This window comes from Ochotona princeps, chromosome X, assembly GCF_030435755.1.
Source record: "Ochotona princeps isolate mOchPri1 chromosome X, mOchPri1.hap1, whole genome shotgun sequence".
NCBI classification, from domain to species: domain Eukaryota; kingdom Metazoa; phylum Chordata; class Mammalia; order Lagomorpha; family Ochotonidae; genus Ochotona; species Ochotona princeps.
This window is the reverse complement of record NC_080865.1, coordinates 9,086,883-9,108,190: the sequence shown is the minus strand read 5'-3', so window position 1 is coordinate 9,108,190 and position 21,308 is coordinate 9,086,883. Positions and strand designations below refer to the sequence as shown.

General features: G+C 53.2%; 1 protein-coding gene across 3 annotated transcripts; it reads left to right on the top strand.

Annotated features, from left to right (window-relative positions):
• Positions 1 to 7,159: 7,159 nt before the first annotated feature.
• SUV39H1 (SUV39H1 histone lysine methyltransferase) lies at positions 7,160 to 19,379 on the top strand. 3 transcript variants are annotated; one of them, XM_058658771.1, is made up of 7 exons: positions 7,160 to 7,661; positions 8,255 to 8,368; positions 9,674 to 9,819; positions 11,118 to 11,780; positions 17,582 to 17,728; positions 17,824 to 17,953; positions 18,608 to 19,379. In XM_058658771.1, the coding sequence occupies exons 1-7, from the start codon at positions 7,643 to 7,645 to the stop codon at positions 18,739 to 18,741; spliced, it is 1,353 nt and encodes a 450-aa protein (XP_058514754.1). In that variant the 5' UTR covers positions 7,160 to 7,642; the 3' UTR covers positions 18,742 to 19,379. The 3 variants fall into 3 exon arrangements, with proteins under 3 accessions (XP_058514754.1, XP_004587954.1, XP_058514753.1); XM_004587897.2 differs by lacking the exon at positions 8,255 to 8,368 and having other exon boundaries at positions 7,162 to 7,661; XM_058658770.1 differs by lacking the exon at positions 7,160 to 7,661 and having other exon boundaries at positions 8,113 to 8,368.
• Positions 19,380 to 21,308: the final 1,929 nt, after the last annotated feature.

The window sequence follows — 21,308 nt, the reverse complement described above, 5'->3', positions numbered from 1 at the left end:
CTACACTTCCCATCCAGCTCCCTGCTTGTGGCCTGGGAAAGCAGTCGAGGATGGCCCAATGCATTGGGACCCTGCACCCGCGTGGGAGACCTGGAAGAGGTTCCAGGTTCCCGGCTTCAGATTGGCGCGCATCGGCCGTTGCGGCTCACTTGGGGAGTGAATCATCGGACAGAAGATCTTCCTCTCTGTCTCTCTTCCTCTCTGTATATCCTGCTTTCCAATAATAATAAAATCTTTTTTTTTAAAAAAAAGAAATTCTATTGTGTTTAAGATCAATAGGCTTCTTAGTGACACCAAACTATCGGTGCCAGCCCCTCCTCCCAGGACATTGGCCTCAGGTTCCTGACCTAACACAGTGGTATGCCTCTGGAACAGTCCGCCTAGGAACCACTAGGCACCTGGTCTGCTTGCACGCCCTGAACCCCAGCCTTGGACCCTTGGCAGTGGTGTGCCACCAGTGCAGCTTGTCTAGGACCCATCAAGCCCCTGGCCTGCTGCTCTCAGACTGGCAGGATGTGGTCTGCCTAGAACCCCAGCATTATGCCCCTGGTCTGCCAAAGCCCATCAATGCCTTTCCCTTTCCACACCCAGAAGCCCAACTTCATGCCCCTGATCAAGTACAGTGGCATGTTATTGTTGCTGTCTGCTTAGGACTCATAATACCCCTGGCTTATCCATCCCCAGCCTGGGTGCAGCCTATTTAGGATCAGTGAAGTCCCCAACCTGCCTGCTCACAGACATGTGTGGTGGCTCACCACAAGAGTGCCCTGCCTAGGACCCTGGTGTTGGACTCCTTGCTTCTCTGCCCCCAAGCTGGCACAATGGTATGTTGCACCCCTGGGAGCAGCCTGCTCTAAGACCCCTCTATGGGACCCAGGGCCTGCCTGCTCTCATCTTGCCTCCATGCAGGTGGCATGCCACTTTGCTGAGAGCAGCCTGTCTTAAAACCCAAAGTCTGGATTTTTAGGTCTCTTGCAAAAGCCAATCTCTTGGATACTTGACATTAAAGCATAGACAACTAAGCTGACACCCTGGGATGGCTAACACAGAATTGGCATGAACCAGGCCCAAAATGCCAGCCAGCTATTTTGGCTGCTTTTCTCCCAGTACTGTAACACTCATCAAGGTACAAGGTGACCCAGGTAGCTGCTTACAGCTGGGGTCAAAATGATCTTTCTGTCTCATCCAATGGATCCCTCTCATGAGCCAGAGAATTTCCATTCAGGGACCAATAGCAGTCCCCTGCATCTTCATCTTTGCTCTGAGAAGTTGTGGGTTTCTTTTCATGTAAGCTGGCAACAGAGGCAGCCTAACCATGCAATGTGTACACTCAGGCCAGACCACACACCCATAGGTTCTGGTCCCTGAGGTTGAGATTCCAATATGTCTAAAGCCAACATGAGGAAAGCATGGACTACTTGACAACTGCAGAATTCATATGTCCTTACCTTCCCTGGCCCCACACAGTGGGTGCTGTGGCCTGGCCCAGGGAGCCTCAGCATGCCAGTTCTTGAGACCCTCAGCCTGGCTCATCCCCAGCCCTATCAATAGTGTATGCTACCAGGTGTGGTGGCTTGGCCAGGGGATGCCACAGTATTGTCTTTCTAGACCCCCCTGCGACCCTGCTCCTATATGTACCAGCAAGTACAGTAGTCTGGTCCACAAGAGCCTTTAAAAATATATACACGTGCCAGACACAGTAGTCTAGTGGCTAAAGTTCTCGCCTTGCATGCACCGGGATCCCATATGGGCACTGGTTCATGTCCTGGCTGCTCCACTTCCCATCTAGCTCCCTGTCTGTCTATGGCTTGGGAAAGCAGTTGAGGACAGCCCAAAGCCTTGGGACCCTGCACCCTTGTGTGAGATCAGAAAGAAGCTCCTAGCTGCTGGCTTTGGATCAGCTCAGCTCTAGCCATTGAGGCTACTTGGGGAGTAAACCAGTGGATGGAAGATCTTTCTCTGTCACTCCTTCTCTCTGTAAGTCTACCTTTCCTATAAAAATAATGACTAAATCTTCAAATATATATATTAAAATGTCTAAATGTATTTAGATATATACATCCAAGCATGGTAGCCTAGTGGCTAAACTCCTTGCCTTGTATGTGTTGGAATTCCCATATGGGTTCCAGTTTATGTCCTGGCTGCTCCACTTCCCAACCAGCTCCCTGCTTTGGCCTGGGAAAGCAGTCGAGCATGGGCCAAAGCCTTAGGACCCTGCGCCCACGTAGGAAACCCAGAAGAAGCTCCTGGTTCTTGGCTTCAGAGTGGCTCAGCTGTGGCTGTTGCAGCCACTTGGATAGTGAACCAATGGACAGAAGATCTTTCTCTTTGTGTCTCCTTCTCTCTGTAAATCTGACTTTCCAATATAAATAAATAATGTATATATACATATAAATTTTTTTGTGTATATATATATACACACACATAAAATTTCTCAGTTCTCTGAAAGATTTAAGTAAAAAATATCTTCTTATTATTGCATTCCAAGTGAGAGAATCAGGTGTACTTTCCTCCCCAAAGTTCTTTTTATGAACCTGTCTCATTTTATTTAGTTAGCTTTATATGTATATATTCATTTATTCTTGCCCTTTTGCCTCCAGTTGTTTTGCCTTTACTTCTTTGTTCACTTCCACCCTCCATCTTTCCACATTTATTGCCAGGTGCTGTTTCAGGGGCCAGGAATAAAGCAGTTAAAAAAAATACTGAAAAAAATTCCTGCCTTCATGGGGTGGCCTCAACTTTCAGGAAGCAGACATCTAAGAAACAAGAAATCAAATAGGAGGAAAGGGAGTTACAGATTGTGATGAGTGCAGTGGTGGACCTATTCAGAAGGAGTGGTCAGTAAGCCCCTTGGAGAAGGGGATATTGTGTTGGTCCTAACAAGAGAGATAGGCCATTAGACTATTAGGGAGAAAGATATTCTAGACAGATGGAATGATCAATGCAAAAGCCCTGAGGTGAGAAGAGCGACACGTGGAGCCACGTTTGGTGAATGAGTGGGAGGATCATTCATTTCTTCATGCACTTAATTATTTTTTTGACTATTTTGGTCAACAAGACACTAGTTCCAGAACACACTTGATGATTAGACCTTCCCTCTGTGTACAGAACTCACATAGCAGGATCCTGAGGAGCAGGATGCCCTTCTTTGCTGTAACACTCAGCCAATTGCAACACAAGATCAGACAGATTTGCTCTAGGGCCCCGGCCTGTTTCCTCATCTCTACAAGGAGGTAACAATAGGTAACTGATTCCCATGCCTCCTACACAGCCTGTTCCCCTCAGGGGTGAGAAGAGTATCAAAGCTTGGGCCATTTGGCCTAGCAGCTAGGACACCTGCATCTCGCCTCTAAGTGCTTGGGTTCCATACCCAGGCTCCAGCCTTCTGCTAATGCAGACCCTGGAAAGCAGTGGTGATGGCTCAAGTCCTTGAGTATCACCCACGTAGGAAACCTGGATTGAGTTCTTAGATCCTGGCTTCTGCTTGGATCAGCCTGGCTGTTGCTGACAACTGGGGAGTAGGAGCTCTGTCTGTCAAGTTAATGTATGCATTTATATCATCCTTGGTGTTTATGGCTATTTCCAAAAGAATAACTAGACGTTCTTGCATATCAAAACTTAGACTCAAGGTCTCACTTTAGAGGAGTGGGGGAACAGGGGAGAAAGAGAAAGGTGAGGGGTCATCCAGAGAGTTGGGGCAGGCTTCTTCATCTATAAGTCCAGGGGAAGAGTTTCTGAACCATGGAAGCACATGGGTGGGAACGGGCTGTTGGGGGAGCGAAAAAATGAAGAAAATCATGTGGGAACTATGAGGGAGGGAGGAGATGTAGGGAGTGGGAGCTGGTTTTCCCTCTTAATAATTCCCTATGGAAGAGGAATTCTTCCTTGGGCTATAGAAGGAGGCAGTTTCAGGTTTCTCTTAATTCTTCCACCAACCCCCTCCACACCACAGCACACCCCAGGCTGGCAGATGGACACTGGATCTGTCAATGTCACTTATATCCCCTCCCAGTGCCCTGCCCACCACTGAAATCCTAGAAATTCAACGTGTTCTGATATGTTGTTCTAGAAAAGATCTCCCATTGCACAACCTCTGAATTCTTGTGACAGTGCCGGGTTTAAAAAAAAAATGACTGGGAGGGGCAGATGTTTGTCACAGTAGTTGAGATGTGTCTACACTTCATGTCAAAGGTTTGGGACCCAGTCCTACTTGCTTGGGTTCCTGGCACCCACTTGGGAAACCTGGATGGAGTTCTGGACTGCTGACCTTGGCCTAACCCAGCAGTTGTGGAATGAATCAGCAACTGGAAGAGCATACCCACTCATACTCTGATTTCTCTTCAGAACAAATAAATCTTCCACTTTTTACTGAAAAAAAAAAAAAAAGACTGATTATGAGCAATTTGCCTGATCCCTCGGGGCCTCCGTTTCCTCAGTCCATAAAACGGGGATAAAAAGATGTTTCTCATATGGGACTTCACGGAAAATTAAAGTAGGTGATTCTGCAAAGTATCAGGCTCCTTGCCGGCTTCTAGAAATGCCAGGTGCTATTTTCATTGTTGTCAGTGTTATTGCTGGATTTCACTGATCCTGAGTCATCATGGACTACAAAATGCACCATTATTTTATGTATTACTAAGAAAGACCAAAAAGTGCTGCCATTTCAATTCTGACTCACCAGTACAGTCATGCATCACTTAATGACAGGGGACATGTTCTGAGAAATGCATTATTAGGTGATCTTCTTGTTGCGTGAACATCAGAGTGCACTTACTCAAACCAAGACGGGTGCAATGTCATCAGGTGACCCATCTCATAGGACCACTGTACTTGTAAGATGCAGGCTGATTTCCATTGCTAACTGCCCCAGAAGCCCTGACTGATGATCACTGATGATGTTCTAGAACCTACATTCTGGCTCTACAGGTGTATTAACTTGTGAAAATTCATCACACCAGGCCTCTATGGTCTGTACACTTTTCCATTATGTGTACTACTCTCCAGTATGAGGTTGACATGAAAACAGTCCAAATCTGCGCTGCTTGCAATGAAGGAAACTTGTTTTGGTCTGAACTTCATGCAGAGCAGTTACACAGTAGTTACTAAATTAATGCTAAACAGGTGTGATGGCTCAATTGGTTAATCCTCCCCTTTGCAAGCACCAGCATCCCATATGGGAACCGGTTCGTATCCTGACTGCTCCACTTCCTGTCCAGCTCCTTGCTTGTGGCCTGGGAAAGCAGTCAAGGATGGTCCAAAGACTTGGGAGCCTGCACCCATGTGGGAGACCCGGAAGAAGCTCCTGACTTCAGATCAGATCAGCACCAGCCACTTCAATCATTTGGGGAGAGAACCAGTGGTAGAAAAATCTTTCTGTCTTTCCTTCTCTGTAGATCTGCCTTTCCAATAAAAATAAATAAACGTTTAAAGATTTTGGGCTGTTTTCCCAGGCCATAATCAGGGAGCTGGATCGAAGGTGGAGCAGCCAGGATATAAACCAGTTCAACCACTGGACCATTGTGCTGGGCCCCAAAACAAGTAAACATTTAAAGAAGAAAAATTAATGCTAAACAAATAGACAGATGCCTGGAAATGGGACACAGTAACAACAGGACAGTTTGTTCCTTTGGAGGGCGCCTTAAAAAGATGCTAATCCAGAATGAATCATTTCCAGATGAGTAGGAAATGCTCCCCTCAAAGTCACTCACCAGAAGCAGTGCACATGAAGAAATAGCCTGTGGTTACACACTTCAGTAAATGCTGGGGCCGAGTAGTCAAGTTGCTATAGCTCCAGGACTGGCCCTTATCCACTACCCGACAGAAGCCAGGGGCTCGTGCAGCTTCTCTCCAAGTCCAGAGGGCCAGTGGGCAGGTCTGAAATCTTTTGTTGAGTCCCGGGAGTGGGAAGGCCGGGCCTGTGCCCCAGCAGACTGGGGAGCATGTGAGAACCAGCATCTGTACTCTGTCCTAGAAACAATAGGGGGCTTGTGATCAGTTGAAGTGGGACTTGTGCCCTCAACTATTCCACTCATGGCAGAAAAGGCAGACTGTCAGGCTGACCAGCACTTTCTCCAACCAGCTCGCAGTTGGTAGATGGGATGTCTATCTAGTTGATTTTATGACTGGTCTGTGGAATCTGGAACACAGGGAGCAAGAGGGAGAGGGGCCATTAGAGGATCTGGCAAGGCAGTTTCCCCATGCCCAGAGGGACTGAACATTTAGCTGCGCGTGACAGCCTGCCTGGGACTGGTTACAGCAGATGGCCTGATAGTGCAGAAGACAGGTATCTCCTAAGGGCCTTCCAGGCTGGCTGATGACAGCTCACTCACAGCGCTGCTGCCTGCCTAGGTGGCCAGATTTTGCTAATGGCTGACTATTGCTGGGGATCACACCCAGCCGGAGGTGAACTGTGTAACCCTGGGTAAATTTCAGGGAATTTCACACCCACCGACTAACAGACTTGTTTTGCCCTTCTAGGCAACTTGGAGCTACAACTCACTGTCCACCTCGCTAAGTTCACTATATGCTTGGGGCCTCTGGCTGACCTATATCACCCTACAGATAGTGTGGTCAGTGGGATGATGACAATTACTAGGAGAGACAGGTGGAACGAGTCAATGCCAGCCGACCACCAGCAAGATCAGCACAGCTGCTGGCCTTGACGGGTTCTATGTAATTATGGACTGTCTGTTCTAGCAGAATGCCAGCTTCTGGCAGGGGCCCAGAACATTAGAGAACAGCGATGGGCTTGAAGGACCCGATGGTCAATAGCCTGGGGCTGTGATGAGCCGCTTGAGAAATGTCAGGCTGGCTCAGCCAATGGCAGGTGGCATGGAGACATAATTGTCCCTCTAGTTGCTATGGCTCTGCTCTGGGGGGCCTAGCTGGAGTGGTGTGCGTGGGGTGTAACCAATGGCAGCTTGTCCTGACCTAATCATAGCGTGCCTGCCTGAGGCCACGGCTGAGTGCAGGAGCTGAGAAGAGGATCTACCCAGTAGCTGGTTCCAGGGTGGAGTGGCCTGCGACAACGCGGAGTAGACCGTCTGTGAGAACGACAGCCTGGCTAACAGCTGTCCAGGCGGTCGCAGCTGGCCCAGGACACAAACGGATGCTGCCTTGGACTGACAGAGGGTGTGAGAGAGGCGAGGGGGCGGGGGGTCTGGCCAAACACCTGCCTGGGGTGACTGACCCATCATCTATTTGAATTGGGTGACTGACTGGGCAGCTGTCGGTGGTGCTGATCCATTTTGGGAGTCACGGTCTGCTTGGGGTTAAAATGTGATGACGGACTGACTGACGGAGGTAATTGGGGGTCTGACAAGACGGAGAATCCCCCGTACGACTGGCTGACAACGTGATTGGCTACCAGCGTGACAGACAGACCGGCGAACGGGCAGGGCCTTCGGCACCCTCAGCTACCGCCGCCGCCGCCCAGACGCACTCTGGGAAAGCGCGGCGAGCACCCGCCTCCGGGACCGAGCCGTGGAGCGGGGAGGGGTCCGGTCACGGCTCGCCGGTTGGTCCTCGCCGGTGCTGCTGGCGGCGATGCGCGGCCAATAGGCTGTGCGTTCCCGGCCACGCCCGCGCGAGCTCTCTTCTCGCGAGGCCGGCTAGGCCCGAATGTCGTTAGCCGTGGGGAAAGATGGCGGAAAATTTAAAAGGTGAAGCAGTGGCGGCAGAGGCGCGGGCTTGCTGGCCGGGCCGGGTGGGCTGGAGAGGTGGCGTCGCGGGCTCGGGCACCTGGCGTGCGAGGCCACGGAGCCCGGAGCCGGAAACCCGGCGCCGAAAGGAAGGGGGCTCGGGGAGAGCGGGCCTGGCACGCGGGGCTGGGCGGGGCTGAGGGGAGTGGGCGCGCGCCTCGGAACGCGGTGGCCACGGGGCGCCGGGGGAGGCGGGAGGGGACGCGCGCCGCACAGCGCGACTGGCGTGGCGCGCGCACGCGCGGGGGCTTGTCGCCGGCGAGGGGCGCCTCGCCCGCGCGCGGGAAAATCGGCCCCCGGTGACCGTTACCCGCACGGTGTCCACGCGAGACGCCGGAAGAGGCGGGAAGAAGGGGACACGAATCCCCCCTACCTTGGTGTCGGGAGGACAGGGGGCTGTTCGAGGGAGTGGGTAATGGAGGAAAGCTCTGAGCCAGAGGCATCCCCCCAGCAGGAAGGCAATGGGGGGCCTCCTTTGGGGAAGAGCTGGACTCCCCACCATGTGCAAGGAAAGCAGGGTGCCCATGTTAGGGTGCTGCTGTGCGTGCCTCCAGCTGTGAGGAGTCTGCGATCCACAAGTGGGAGGCGGACCTGTGCGGGACAGCAGAACCCAGCTGTGGTCAGCGCCTGGCGCCCCTGGCAGGAGATGTTAGCTGGGACCACTTGCGGTGAGGAGAGTGGGTTTCACATGTTTGCGACGGGATTGCATCACAGGGATAGGAAAGCGTGGGCTTGGGCTCAGTCTCCACTAGACCTCACCTAGAAGGTGGGGGGAGCCCATAGAATAATCACGAAAAGCTCTTGGACATTTTTAGTTTTGACATCTAGGCTATTTCGTTATGGGTTTAAATAGGCTCGAGTTTTGTTACGGCAGGTAGCAAATATTAACCATTTTTGAAAGATGCAACAGAACATGGTGTGATTACACTGAAAGTGTTTTGTGATTTGATTTGATCAAATGGCTTCTAAGAGTGTATTAATTAAGAATGTGCCTTGCATCAGAAAGAAAGATATTTGCAGAAATGCCCTGTTTCTGAAGGTAGCTTGGAGATGGTCTTGGTAGCTCCTGCAAACACTCCAGGTCTGTTTTTAAGAAGCAGTGTCTCTGATCTGTATGGCTTTATCTTGTTGCTGAATCCAGAGCATATTCCGACATGAAGTTTCCACCTTGCACAGAAATGTGGATGAGACAGAAAGTCAGGATGCAGTGTGGAAAAGACATACTTGTGGGTTGAAAGTTCCCAAACTAATCACTCAAGGTAGCTGCTCGTAATATACAATCCTGTATTCACAATTCCAAAGTCTGAATATGGAAAGCTTTGTCTGAAATTTGGCACCATTTGTAGAAAAAGAAGATAGGACTGTTCAGTGAAGGTATTGTATCTTTGTTTCAGTTGTTTATGATGTGTGTGAATCTTTTGTACTACAGAAGCATTAATGTGTTGGGTTATGGTTTCATGTCCCTGACCAGGCTGGAGGTGGATGGGGGTGTGGGTGGTGTTTGAAGTAGATGAGCCATAACCTAGAGCTACACTTCTAATTTTAATTCAATTTAAAAAGCTAAATTCTAGAAACATCTGCCCAGGAGTTCCCAATGGGGATTGAGGACCATTCCTTCCAGTTATGCCTTTGTTTAGTGACCTGAGGGGTTTAATCCCATTTCCTCCCCACCCCACCCCACCCCCTTCCTGGGCAGTGCATCCGCCTGAAATAGGGGGCTTAAAGAAAAGCAGAGATAAAGGTGATCTAGAACCTAAGTAGTTTAGGAAATAGTGCAGAGGAAGTCTGAATCCCCTGGGAAGAATCCCTTAGGACCATCCAGATAGCAATTCCCACTTTTAACTTCACTGCCCCAGGGTTAGTGCTGGGCAGTGAGCACCTGGGGTTAACTGGAGGAGGAAGCCCAATGGGGTCAATTTCTCCCCAACCCTGTCTGGCTGTCCATAACAGTCCTTCCCACCCCCCTGTTGCAGGTTGCAGTGTGTGTTGCAAGTCTTCTTGGAATCAGCTGCAGGACCTGTGCCGCCTGGCCAAGCTCTCCTGTCCTGCCCTGGGCATCTCTAAGAGAAACCTCTATGACTTTGAAGTCGAGTACCTGTGTGATTACAAGAAGATTCGAGTGAGTGTATACTAATGAGGCCCTGGTGGGAGGAGGTGGGTTCCCCTCACCCACCCCAACACACACACACACACACACACACACTCACTCCCTTTCTCACTCTGCTGGTATCTGAAATGGAATTTCTTCCTCCTGGTTCTAAAAATTGCACTGAGTAGATTCTCATTCCCATTTTACAAGTAGGGAGACTCGATGGCTTTCTGAGGGATGGGGGGGGAACAGGAGACAGAGTGAATCACTAAAGAAATCCCTCTTCCCACGACCTTAAGAAGGTAAAACCAATTGCAGAGACAGATGTTGAGCCCAGGAGCCCAGGTGATGCTAGCTAAGGTCCTTGAGTGCTTTCAGGATGGCCCAATTCCTTGGGATCTTGCACACCCCAGGGGGAGACCAGGAAGAAGCTCCTGGCTTTGGACCAGCCCAACTCTGGCTGTTGCAGCCATTTGGGGAGTGAACCAGCAAATGGAAGATCTCTCTGTCTCTCCCTCTTTGTTAACTCTATAACTCTTAAAAGGCCCAGAGCTAGCAAGCTTATATTTAAGTCTGGTTTACCTAAGTTCTCAGCACAGTTACTTCCCTCATCTGTAAAACCCGGATGACCAATAGCACCTACCTCATAGAGACTGGTGAGAATTAACTTAGTAAATATTCTCTACTTCGATTGTTTAGAATAATACCACTACATACATAATGACTGCCAGAAAGAATGTTAGCCCCTTTCCTATTTTATACCTAAGGAAGCTGCAGTGCAGTGCAGTGGAATTTCTTGCCCGAAGGCAGCCCAGCTAGCTAGGGAGCTGTGGGTTGAGGGTGTGGACCTGGGCTGTTTAACCTGCACCTGCTGTTGGCTGCTCCCCTCCAGCTGCCTCTCGACACCCACAGCTCTCTCCCTGTGGCTGCTGTGTGGAGGGCAGGCTGTGGGCTGAGTGTGATGAGGGTTTAAACGGTTCAGAGTCTGGGTGCATTTTGAAGGTGAGGCTAGCAGGATGTGCCAAGGATAGATGGATGTGGAGAATATGAGGAAAAATGATCGGGAAGGAGCTGTCGAGAGGGAAGTCAGAGGAGGGAGGGGATCTGAGAGATTCAAGGCCAACTTCAAATTGGGCTGGGTGGTAAGATGGTAAGGGGAAGGGCAGGGCTGGTACCCCATATTCTTCCTTGCAAGCCCATCCCGGAAAAAGGGTGGGGTGGGTGTTCACAGTCAACTATGCATGGGAATACCACTGGGGGCCAGCCCGAGGGGCTTGCCGCTCACAGCGTCACTGTCCGGCCCACCCCTCCCCGCCTGCCCCCAACAGGAACAAGAATACTACCTGGTAAAATGGCGCGGGTACCCGGACTCTGAGAGCACCTGGGAGCCCCGACAGAACCTCAAGTGTGTGCGCATCCTCAAGCAGTTCCACAAGGACTTGGAGAGGGAGCTGCTGCGGCGGCATCAGCGCTCAAAGCCACCCCGGCATCTGGACCCAAGCTTGGCCAGCTACCTGGTACAGAAAGCCAAGCAGAGACGGGCACTTCAGCGCTGGGAGCAGGAGCTCAATGCCAAGCGCAGCCACCTGGGACGCATCACGGTGGAGAATGAGGTGGACCTCGATGGCCCCCCGCGGGCCTTTGTGTATATCAACGAGTACCGTGTTGGGGAGGGCATCACCCTCAACCAGGTAGCCGTGGGCTGTGAGTGCCAGGACTGTCTGTGGGCACCCACTGGTGGCTGCTGCCCTGGGGCATCACTGCACAAATTTGCCTACAATGACCAGGGCCAGGTGCGGCTGCGAGCTGGGCTGCCCATCTATGAGTGCAACTCCCGCTGCCGCTGTGGCTATGACTGCCCAAACCGCGTGGTGCAGAAGGGCATCCGCTATGACCTCTGCATCTTCCGCACAGACGATGGGCGTGGCTGGGGCGTACGCACGCTGGAGAAGATCCGCAAGAACAGCTTCGTCATGGAGTACGTGGGAGAGGTAGGGAGATGGGGTCTGTGTGTGTGTGTGTGTCTCTTATCCTGTGTCCGCAGTGTGCACCTTAAACTCTTTGCTTCCCCTGTGGCTAAGGCTGAGGCAGGGCGGGGCTACTATTCCAAGCCAGTGACACCATAGCCCACCTGGTCCTGCCAGCTGTTCAGAGAGCACTTAAAAATCCCTCCCAGCCGGGTGGGTTTCCCTAGGATCCCTAGCAAAGCAGAAGGGGAGGAACCAAGACACAGGCAGCATGGCGTGGTACCTGCCTGCACCACCTGAAAGGCGGCGCTTTTTCTTGTCTGGCTCTGGTCTGGCTTATTGCTGGACAGCTTGTGTTCCAAAGGAACCCCCATCCTAGTGTGTCCGAAAGGGGCACAGGCAGAGTGGTGTTGGATGGCGACATTCCTTGCACACAGGCTGCTACTTCCTCCCCAATGCTTGCAGGACACTGGGCCATTATAGTGTCCCCAAGGCCTTAGGGGCTGCATCCACTGGAAGTTTGTTTACCCACAGAGCAGTCCTGTGTGACTGTGCTGCTGGGTGTCTTCACACAGCCAAGCCTTTCCTTCGTAAACTTCTGTGCTGCACAGCCCCAGCATCACCCAAGATTCCCAGCATTGCTAGGTAGGTAGGCCAAGTGGGGGACAGAAAGGGTAGATTCTTTGTTTTTTTAATTTATTTGTTTGGAAGGCAAGGTGACAGAGAGAGAGAGAGAGAGAGCTCTTCCATCTGCTGGTTCACTTTTCAAGTTGCCCCAATAGCTAGGGGCTGGCCCAGACCAAAGCCAGCAGCCAGGAACTCCACCCAGGCATCCCTCATGGCTGGCAGGGGCCCAAGGACTTGGGAAGCTGAGGTGCCAGGATGCAGGTCAGCACTCCGGTTTGGGGTGCTGGCACCACACACGGCAGCTTTACACCAGCCCTTGGGGTAGGTTTTGCCGGGTCAGGCCTCGTCATAGTGCATATCCCTTGGTGCCCCTGCTCTGTTGGCTGGTGTCTGTCTTACCTCAATGGAAGGAGTAGGGGAGGGTTGGTTTGTGTTTTGACCATACGTGCATGTGGAAAACACAAAAAGAGGTCCCGGTGAGTAGCAAGTGTCTGCAACAGGAAGTGTCCCGTTCGTTGATGGGCATTGGGATGGGGCTAGTCCTCTTTGTATAGAATTGCTTCTTGCATTGGGAGGCATCTGAGTAACCCTGAGTCTGCCAAGGTGACCCCCCACCCACAAACCTCCTTATATCCCTATAGTCCCCTTAGGGATGTGATAATGGCAGGGAAATGATGGGAACTGGCTTGAAGGTGTCGACACTGCAGCCACAACATACCCTAGTGTCAACACCGGCAATGGAGAGGCTCCTGCTTGGAGGAGCCATGGAGTGGGGAGACTGAAGTCCAGAGGGTAGAGAGACTCTTGAGGCACAGTACAGGGGAACAGTCTGGTGCAGTTCCTCTCCCTCCCACCCCCCATAACTCTGCGAGTCTTCTGGCGGGAGTGCCCGCATGCCAAGCAGTGGATATGACTGCCTACAGGAAGCAGGTGGCCACAGGCCAGGGGGCTTCTGACAGTATGAGAGGGCCCGATGGTGTGTGGGAAGAGGGGTCCATATCCACAATGACCCCCAGCTTGAGCCCGCCACACTCTAGGCGTCTCTGCTAGTCTGGTTTAAGAAATGTCCACACCTATCCTGGTACTGGGGCCGGGGGGCAAAAGCAACTGCCTCATCCTGGAGGAATTTAGACGGGCTGGAGGAGACTGGATCTAGGCCTAAGAGCAAGCACCCTGCCAGTTGGGAAGTAGTAGGGTATAGAGCTTGCAGGATGCCGCCAGGCCTGCAGGCCATCCTGAGCCTCCCTGTACCGGCATCTCAGAGGGACAACTATCTACACGTCGGGTCCTGACAGCTGGGCGGAGGGGACCTTGCACTGCCCGACCCCCAGGCAGCCTCCCAGTGACCTGGCCCTGCCACCCACCTGCCCTGCTCCCCCTTAGTTGCCCTCGCTCCCTCTTCCAGCGTTCTAGGGCCCTTGTCACACACTGCTCTCGCCCCCTCTGGTCATTTTCACATTCTCTTGTGCTATTTCTTGACTTCCCTTTTGACATGTTTGGTGACTTCCGGGCCCCCTTCACCTTGCCCCACCAAGACCTATGGGTCCTCCTGATGATGGCCACAGGTTCCCAGGCTACGCCAGAGCCAAAGTCATCCCACATCCCCACCGCTGCCCCAACCCCCGCAAAGATGCAGTGCAGTGAAGCTGTTGAGCAGCCACATGCATACATTCGGGAGCCTGACTACCTCAGCTCAAATGCCAACCCCCTCCATGCATTAGCAGTCGCTCGGCCTCTTTGTATCTCAGTTTGCTAATCTAGAAAGTGGGACAGATAATAGCACCCACCTCCTACACTTGTTAGAAGCATTAAACAGGCTGTTGCATGCCCATCCCTTGAACAACATTCAGAACACAAACTTTAACATAATTGTTAGCCAGTATGGTCTGAAATTCAGAAAATCCAAATTGCCCAGAAAACCAAAGAATTTTCCTAACCCACCTGGTTTCAAAACTCAACTTGACCTGATAGGGCCTCTTTGTAGTCTCTGTTTATCCCTCTTGGGTTGAATATTAGTAAATTTGGTTGTATAAATGCTAGTTTTCAAAAGGTTTATTGCTTTTTACTTGGAATGCAGAGTTGGAGAGGGACAGATAGAGATCTTTCATCTGCTGGTTCACTCCCCGAATGCCTACAGTGGCCAGAGTTGGGCTGGTCCAAAACCAGGAGCTGCTTCCAGGTCTCCCACATGCATGCAGGGTCCCAAGGACTTGGGCCATCCTCTGCTGCCTTCCCAGGCCACAAGCAGGGAGCTGGATCAGACATGGAGCTGCCAGTACTCAAACTGGTGCCCATATGGGATGCCAGTGGCACAGATGGAGACGCAGCCTACTAAGTCATCGTGCTGACCCCTAAATACTGTTTGACCCGATTATGTGGTGCTGCTCAAGACACTCCATCCCCCACACCCATATGCCATGCTATCCTTCCACTTGAGAGGGGATACAGAGCATCTAGACGCAGCCCCTTGAGCTTTCCTTGCAGCCCTTCCACATTCGGTGGCTGTTTTCACATTCCTGCCCATCTCTCAGATATTCTCTTGATATTCTAACATCTCTGAAATGCAGGTGAGCCTTAGGGAATTTAATTAAACAGCAGGGTTTGATTTAGCTGGGAGCAGTCCTTTCCCCCGTTCCTGGCAAGGAGTGCAGAAGATAAGGGTGTCTAAGATTTCAGAAGTCCCTCCCATCCTTGCTCAGGGCGCCCCCCGGCACACCTCTCCTACCTGCAGTCATGCTGGCTGTGTACAAGCTCCCTAGACAGGCTGGGCTTCTGTCACTATCATTCCCCTTCTATAGATGAGAAGATGGAGACCCAGAGAGGTGTAGTAACTTGGTCTGAGTCACAAAGCTAGGGAAGTAGGGGGAAAGAAAAAGGCCTGAGTATCTAAAGCTGTGGCTCTGTCAGGCCTGGTGGCTTTTCACGGAGTGGCAGGAGTCGGGTGGGGTGCATTAAGGAAACAGGCGTAAGAGGAAGAACAGCCAGGATCCCTCAACCCAGGGCGGGGGCGGGGGGGAAGGCAGAGCAGCAGCAGGCTCCCAGCCGGCTAGTTCCCATTCCACATCAGCCCTCTCTCCCCACTGCCAGCTTAGAGCCCATTTCCCCCTAGCTCTCTGAAGAGCTGCTTGGGCCCAGAGATGGGGGACCAAAAAGAAGACTGAGAAGGAGGGAGCCGTTTGTGCCCTGGAGGGCTTGCTGGATGACTCACTCCTTGTGAGACTGGGGGAGCAGGTAGGGGCAGAACAGGTGGGCAGATGGAGGCTGGGGAGCAGGCAGGCATTCCCCCTGGCTGCTGGAAGGGCTGCTCACAACCCCCCCATCCTGCCACCGAGCCAGCAGAGGCTTCCCTTTGATCCCAGGGGCTGGCAGGCCTGGGAAGGCCGCCCAGAGCAGGAAACATCTGAGCGACTCCCACAAGGAACACCGTGTACTCTCCCGGAGGTCCTGGGGAACTAGACCTTGAAAAACTCTGCCTCAGAATGCCTGTGTGGTTCTCAAGTGGTGTCCTTGAGGAGACAGCCCCCACTCCTGGAGCTGCTGTGACAGCTCTCTGAGGATCTACAGCTTTCTTGAGAGGAACTTGGCCCTTTTCCACCGGCCATCGCACTCCAACCCTGAACGCTTTGTCCTGCCCACTGTGCCCCACTCGCTGCGCTGTGCTGCAGTGCGTTGTGGGTATCAGAGTCCATCTCTCCTGGAGCCCCTGAAGCTGAGTCTCACCCTCCCAGCTGGGACCTCCGCAGGCTGGCTCTAGGTACACATAGGCTTCAAGCAAAGCACAATGGATGAATGAGTGAATGAACAAATGAGTAAAAAATGGGGTGTGAAGCAGCAAGGTTTCTGAACAAAGAGCTGGAGTGTGGGCCAGTGAGCTGGAAGGTGGAGATGGCAGGGTAGGTGGCCACGGATCCGAGGGCATCAGCTTGCCTGCTGTGGCTCAAGAAGCCTGTTAGCAGGAGCTTGGTCCCAAGCCCCCGTGAAGAGAGTGCCCCGGGGGAGTCCAGTCAATGCCATGAAAGTCTGTGTCCTGTGCCAGCATGGGGTGGGCAGAAGGTACGCAGTGGATCTGCGACACAAAGAAAATGACAGAGAAAGAGACGTGGTGGCGAAGACAGTGTGAGCTGTCACCGGGACACAAGTCACTGGGTCAGGAAGCAGAGTTACCGCACATCCACTGTATGCTGTGCCTTGTCCTGGTGCTGGCAGAGATGGGGAGGGCACTCCAGGGTGGGGAGGGGACAGTCCTGGGAACACTGGGCCCCTCAGTCCGAGCCAGGCCTTGGCACTTGTACCCTTTAGGTCTGTCAAAGGCTGCAGTCACTGGTGCCATGGGGGAGAAAGTGTGGATGGGGTGGGGCAGTTGGAGAATGTACTGACAGCATGTGGGAGACAGGACAGGTGGGCTGGTGTGGTGTGATGGCTGCACTCTGGCTGGGACAGGCAGGACAGCTGGGGAGGAGGAGACATGGAGGGGAGGCCACCGCTGTCCTCGCCTCTAGCTGCTGGTGCCAGCAGTGTGTGGCCAGCGGAGCTATTAGCTGAACTCTCTTCTCCCTCTCCCCCACCTTACCTCCCCTTCACTGTGTCTCTTTGAGTTTTTGGCTTTAGCCTCTTGTTATCTTGGCCTCCAGAGCTCTTGGCCTTGGACCTCTTCCAGTCTTGGTCTTCTCCCTGGATCCTGGGGTCTCTCCTGCTAACATTTGGTCTGTTGTCTCTTCCCTTTGTGCCCCCGCCTCCCCTCTCCGCTGCCCCCTCCATCCTGTGTTCTTTTTCTTCTCATTGCCTCTGTCCTTCTGGCCGTTTGCAAACGCAAGCTATTCTGTATTTTGCCCTGGGTCAGCCTGACTTCATTGTGCCCCAGGTCTCTTTGCCTGTGTTCTGGCTCACTCATGCTCTATCTTGCTCTCTCTCTCCCTCCCTCCTCCCCTCTCCCCTGACATGCCCCTGCGCTCAGGGCCTTTTGCTCTGTCTCAAGGGTACAGGAAGTTCTGGGATGTCTCGCAGGCAGGAATGTTTCTTTTGTCCTCACTGGCTCTTGTGCCAGCCTCTGGCTCATTGCAGGGCCCTTCATGCTATCGGAGGTCTGAGGACACGTGGGCAGTGCCCTGAGAAGGCACCGCAGCCTGGCTGTGTTGGCAGCTGGCCTTCCTGAGCAGTGCTGACCCACTCCTCTCCGCCTTGCTTTGCCCTCTCCCCAGATCATTACCTCAGAGGAGGCAGAGCGGCGGGGCCAGATCTACGACCGCCAGGGCGCCACCTACCTCTTCGACCTGGACTACGTGGAGGATGTATATACCGTGGATGCTGCCTATTATGGCAACATCTCCCACTTCGTCAACCATAGTGTGGGTACTCCCAGCAGGTGGGCTTGGGGCCAGGGCTGGGAAGCCCGGGTGCCTACTCACTTCTCATCTCCCCCCCGCTGTTCTTTCTTGTCCAGTGTGACCCCAACCTGCAGGTGTACAACGTCTTCATAGACAACCTCGATGAACGGCTTCCCCGCATCGCTTTCTTTGCCACAAGAACCATCCGGGCAGGCGAGGAACTCACGTTTGATTACAACATGCAAGGTGGGGGTGGCAAGGGACTCGGGGCAGAGGCACCCAGTATCTTGGCATGTGAGGCTCACCCGTCACACAGACCCATGGGAGATGCTTTAGTGGGAGCTCTTAAGACAATGCACCCCTGACTCTCAGGCTCCCATCTTGATTTCTGCATTCCTGCCTGCCCCTTGTGCTTGTTTATTCCCACTCCTTCAACTGCGCCCAGCCCAAAGACCCTCCAAAGGTTTTTCCCTTAGCATCCCCAGCAGCAGTGTTGCCCACAAGCCTGCCCTACCCCTCACCCACCCTGACCTTCCTCATTCCAAGCCTGCAGCCTGAAGCCAGCCCCCTCTTCCATAATCTGTTCCCTTCTGCCACACCCAGGGTAGCTCCCTAACAGGGGAGTCCATGCCCCAATCCCCACAGGCCCTCACTTCCTCCCAACAGCGCCTCCTGCACTGACCTGAACAGCCGTGCCCCAGGGCTAAGCCATGGCCCGAACTCCAAACCACCTCAGACCCTTCCCACTTTAGGTCCCTGACTGCTCTCAGCCCCAGGATCCCAGGGTCTCATGGTAGAAGGGGTCATGGGACACTTTGCTTGGACCGTCTAACAACTTTCCTTCTCCCTCCCTGCCTCCCTTCTCCCCACCCCTGGCCGTTGGCGGCTATGACTCCACAGTGGACCCCGTGGACATGGAGAGTACCCGCATGGACTCCAACTTCGGCCTGGCTGGGCTCCCTGGCTCCCCGAAGAAGCGAGTCCGTATTGAATGCAAGTGTGGAACTGAATCCTGCCGCAAATACCTCTTCTAGCCCTTGGAAGTCTGCGGCCAGACTGCCAGAGGCCTAAAGCTGTCTGCTCCTTGCCCACTGCTGCCCTTCCTGGCAGTGGGGAACATCTGCCAGGGCTTTGCCTGCCTCCACCTGTCCCCCACCTCCTGCCACCTGCTCTAGGGGTGGGCCTACAGGGAGAACTGACTCCAGGAGTCCCCTTTCCCTGGCCCAATCCCATCTGTGGGTTGCACTTAAAAGCCCCTGCCCACCTCCAGAAGTCAATTTTTGACGGCAGGGCTTTCTGCAGTCGGGATTTGTGGGAACCACTGGAGGTCTGAGGGGGTAAGCTGCAACCCAGCTTTCCTCTCCCCCTAGAAAAGCTGTTTGTTTTTGCACCTGCTTCTGTCTGAAGGCTGAGGCATCTGTTGTAGGCCTCCCCCCTAGAGCCCCCGGGCAGCCCTCCTCCCCAGTGTGTTCGCACGTGGGAGCCCCAAGCTCCCAGCCTGTCATGAAGCTGCTTCCTCGCTGCTGCCGCCGCCGCCACCACTGCAGAAGCTATCCCTAATGAAAGAAGGGGGGACTCGTTCCGTTTCCCACACTGCCACGTGTTGCCCCAGAGAGCTAGCTGTACAGGGGCCATGCAGCTTGAAACGTGGACCTCCTCCACACATACACACACTCGCTTGCGAGTGGATGCTGGTGGCTCACTGGTGAGAGGAAGGCAGCCCAGATGATGCCAGAGCCCTGGCAGTGGGCTGCACCAAGCTCTCTGCCTTCTGGAGAGTACAGAGGAGCTGCCCTGGGGCATGATGTCTGCTGGAACTGCTTGGAGCTGGGAGCAAGAGCTAGATAATCTGTAGATAGCACTTAGGACAATGATGTGCATTGTTGGGGGGGCAGGGCAGAGGTGCCAGGCAATGGGGAGAGCACCTGGTCCACGTGGATTGTCTCAGGGAAGCCTTGAAAACCACGGAGGTGGATCCCAGGAAAGAGCCCATTGGTTACAAGGTGAAGTACATGCCCGGGGGTGGAGGAGGAAGGGAGCATAGTCAGTAGGCTGTGGTGGGGTGAGAAGGAAGCTCCTGCCAGCCCCAACCATTTGTGCTCACTGTAGGCCCACTGGTCTCTGAAGTTAGCTGCCTACCAATGTACAAAAGGCCAAGGTTCTGTTGCCTGCCTTGCCCCCCGCCTCCTGAGCCTGTGGGATCTCCCCTAGGAAGCCTTTTCCTGATTACCTGTGCCCAGAATGCCCCTCCGTGAGACCGTACACTCTGCTCTCAAGATGCCAGGTCTGTGCGTGTATCTGTCTTGCCTCTCCCTGCTCCTTAGACCTTCAGGCATGGACTGCTCCTGCTTCTCCTGGTGTGTATCCCCCCAGCCCTACTACCCAGCTTGGAGTAGGCATCAATAAAGTGAAATGTTGACCCAAAATGGTCTAGCAAACAGGACTGGGGATGGGAGGGGATGGGGAGAAGAAAAGCTGGGAGCTGGGGTCCTTAAACCTCACCCATCCAACCCTAACCCTCCTCCGTTTCAGCCCACACAGTATACCCCCTGTACCATCTACGTGACATCTTGTCCTAATGTAAACTTGGCTGATTCTGTAATGTGTCGCACACTCAAAGTGATCTAAGCCTGTCCCTGTCCAGTTAGACCATCATCACCAACATGACCAAGCTGAAGGAAGCAAAGGCAGGGCCAATGGGAGATGCAGTGATGTACAAAACCCTAGCTGGCCTCTTGCTGTTCCTTAGCATTCCTTGAGCCTCTGCCCTTGCAGCCTGCCAACTACATTCAAAGGGAAAGGCCTCTTAGAAACTTCCACAGGTATTTACCAAGCACCTGATGTGAGTGGGCTCGAGTGTAAACAGAGAACAAAGGTACAATGTTGCAAAAATACTTGCTTGTCATCTTCCCTCAGCCTGAGGGTGAGGCTGTAGTCTTGGGTTTTGCTCAGAGGCAAAAATCCCAAACATCCCAAAGACCTCATATCCTGTGACAAAGATCCATCCCCAAATTCCCAGAGCATGCACACACAAGCATGCATGCACGCACGGGGCAGCTGGGACTCAGGCCTCCAGATAGCTCCTACACCTTGGACCTAGAACACTGACCCCATGCCTTTTGGAGACCTCACACCCTGATACAGACCTCAGATAACAGCCAGGATTCCAGGAAATGGCTACAAGCACCCAAATAGCACACTCACCTCACATCACCCAAACTGGCATTTGGACCAAAAAAGGCTTTCCTCATGCAATGGAGGTACAGAGACCTCACAACCTGGAAGGTCACCATGGACGCTTGTCACAGCCTTCACGCCCTGATTTGTGACTCCCAGACTGCCTGAACTAGCTCTCCCCTGCCCAGCTGGGACTAGGACCTGTTGGAACCCCCTGAGAGCCCTAACACTCTGAGCCAGATGACTGAGGGCCCCTGAGCAGAACAGCGGGCAGCCTCCAGGCCCCACTCCCTCTAGCATGCAGCACCACAGGCCCCAGAGAAGCCCAACTCAGAGGATTCACACCCTTGAGGACAGACCTCTAGCCTGCACCTTCTGACACAGGTTTTGAACAGCTCTGAGTCATGGCAGCCAAGGAATAAGC

Excerpts from the sequence above, each read along its gene's own strand:
- SUV39H1 (XM_058658770.1), top strand. The coding sequence starts at position 8,116 with ATGGAGGAAAGCTCTGAGCCAGAGGCATCCCCCCAGCAGGAAGGCAAT. Across the intron at positions 11,781-17,581 it reads TCATGGAGTACGTGGGAGAG|ATCATTACCTCAGAGGAGGC; the intron begins GTAGGGAGATGG and ends CCCTCTCCCCAG. Across the intron at positions 17,954-18,607 it reads GTTTGATTACAACATGCAAG|TGGACCCCGTGGACATGGAG; the intron begins GTGGGGGTGGCA and ends ATGACTCCACAG.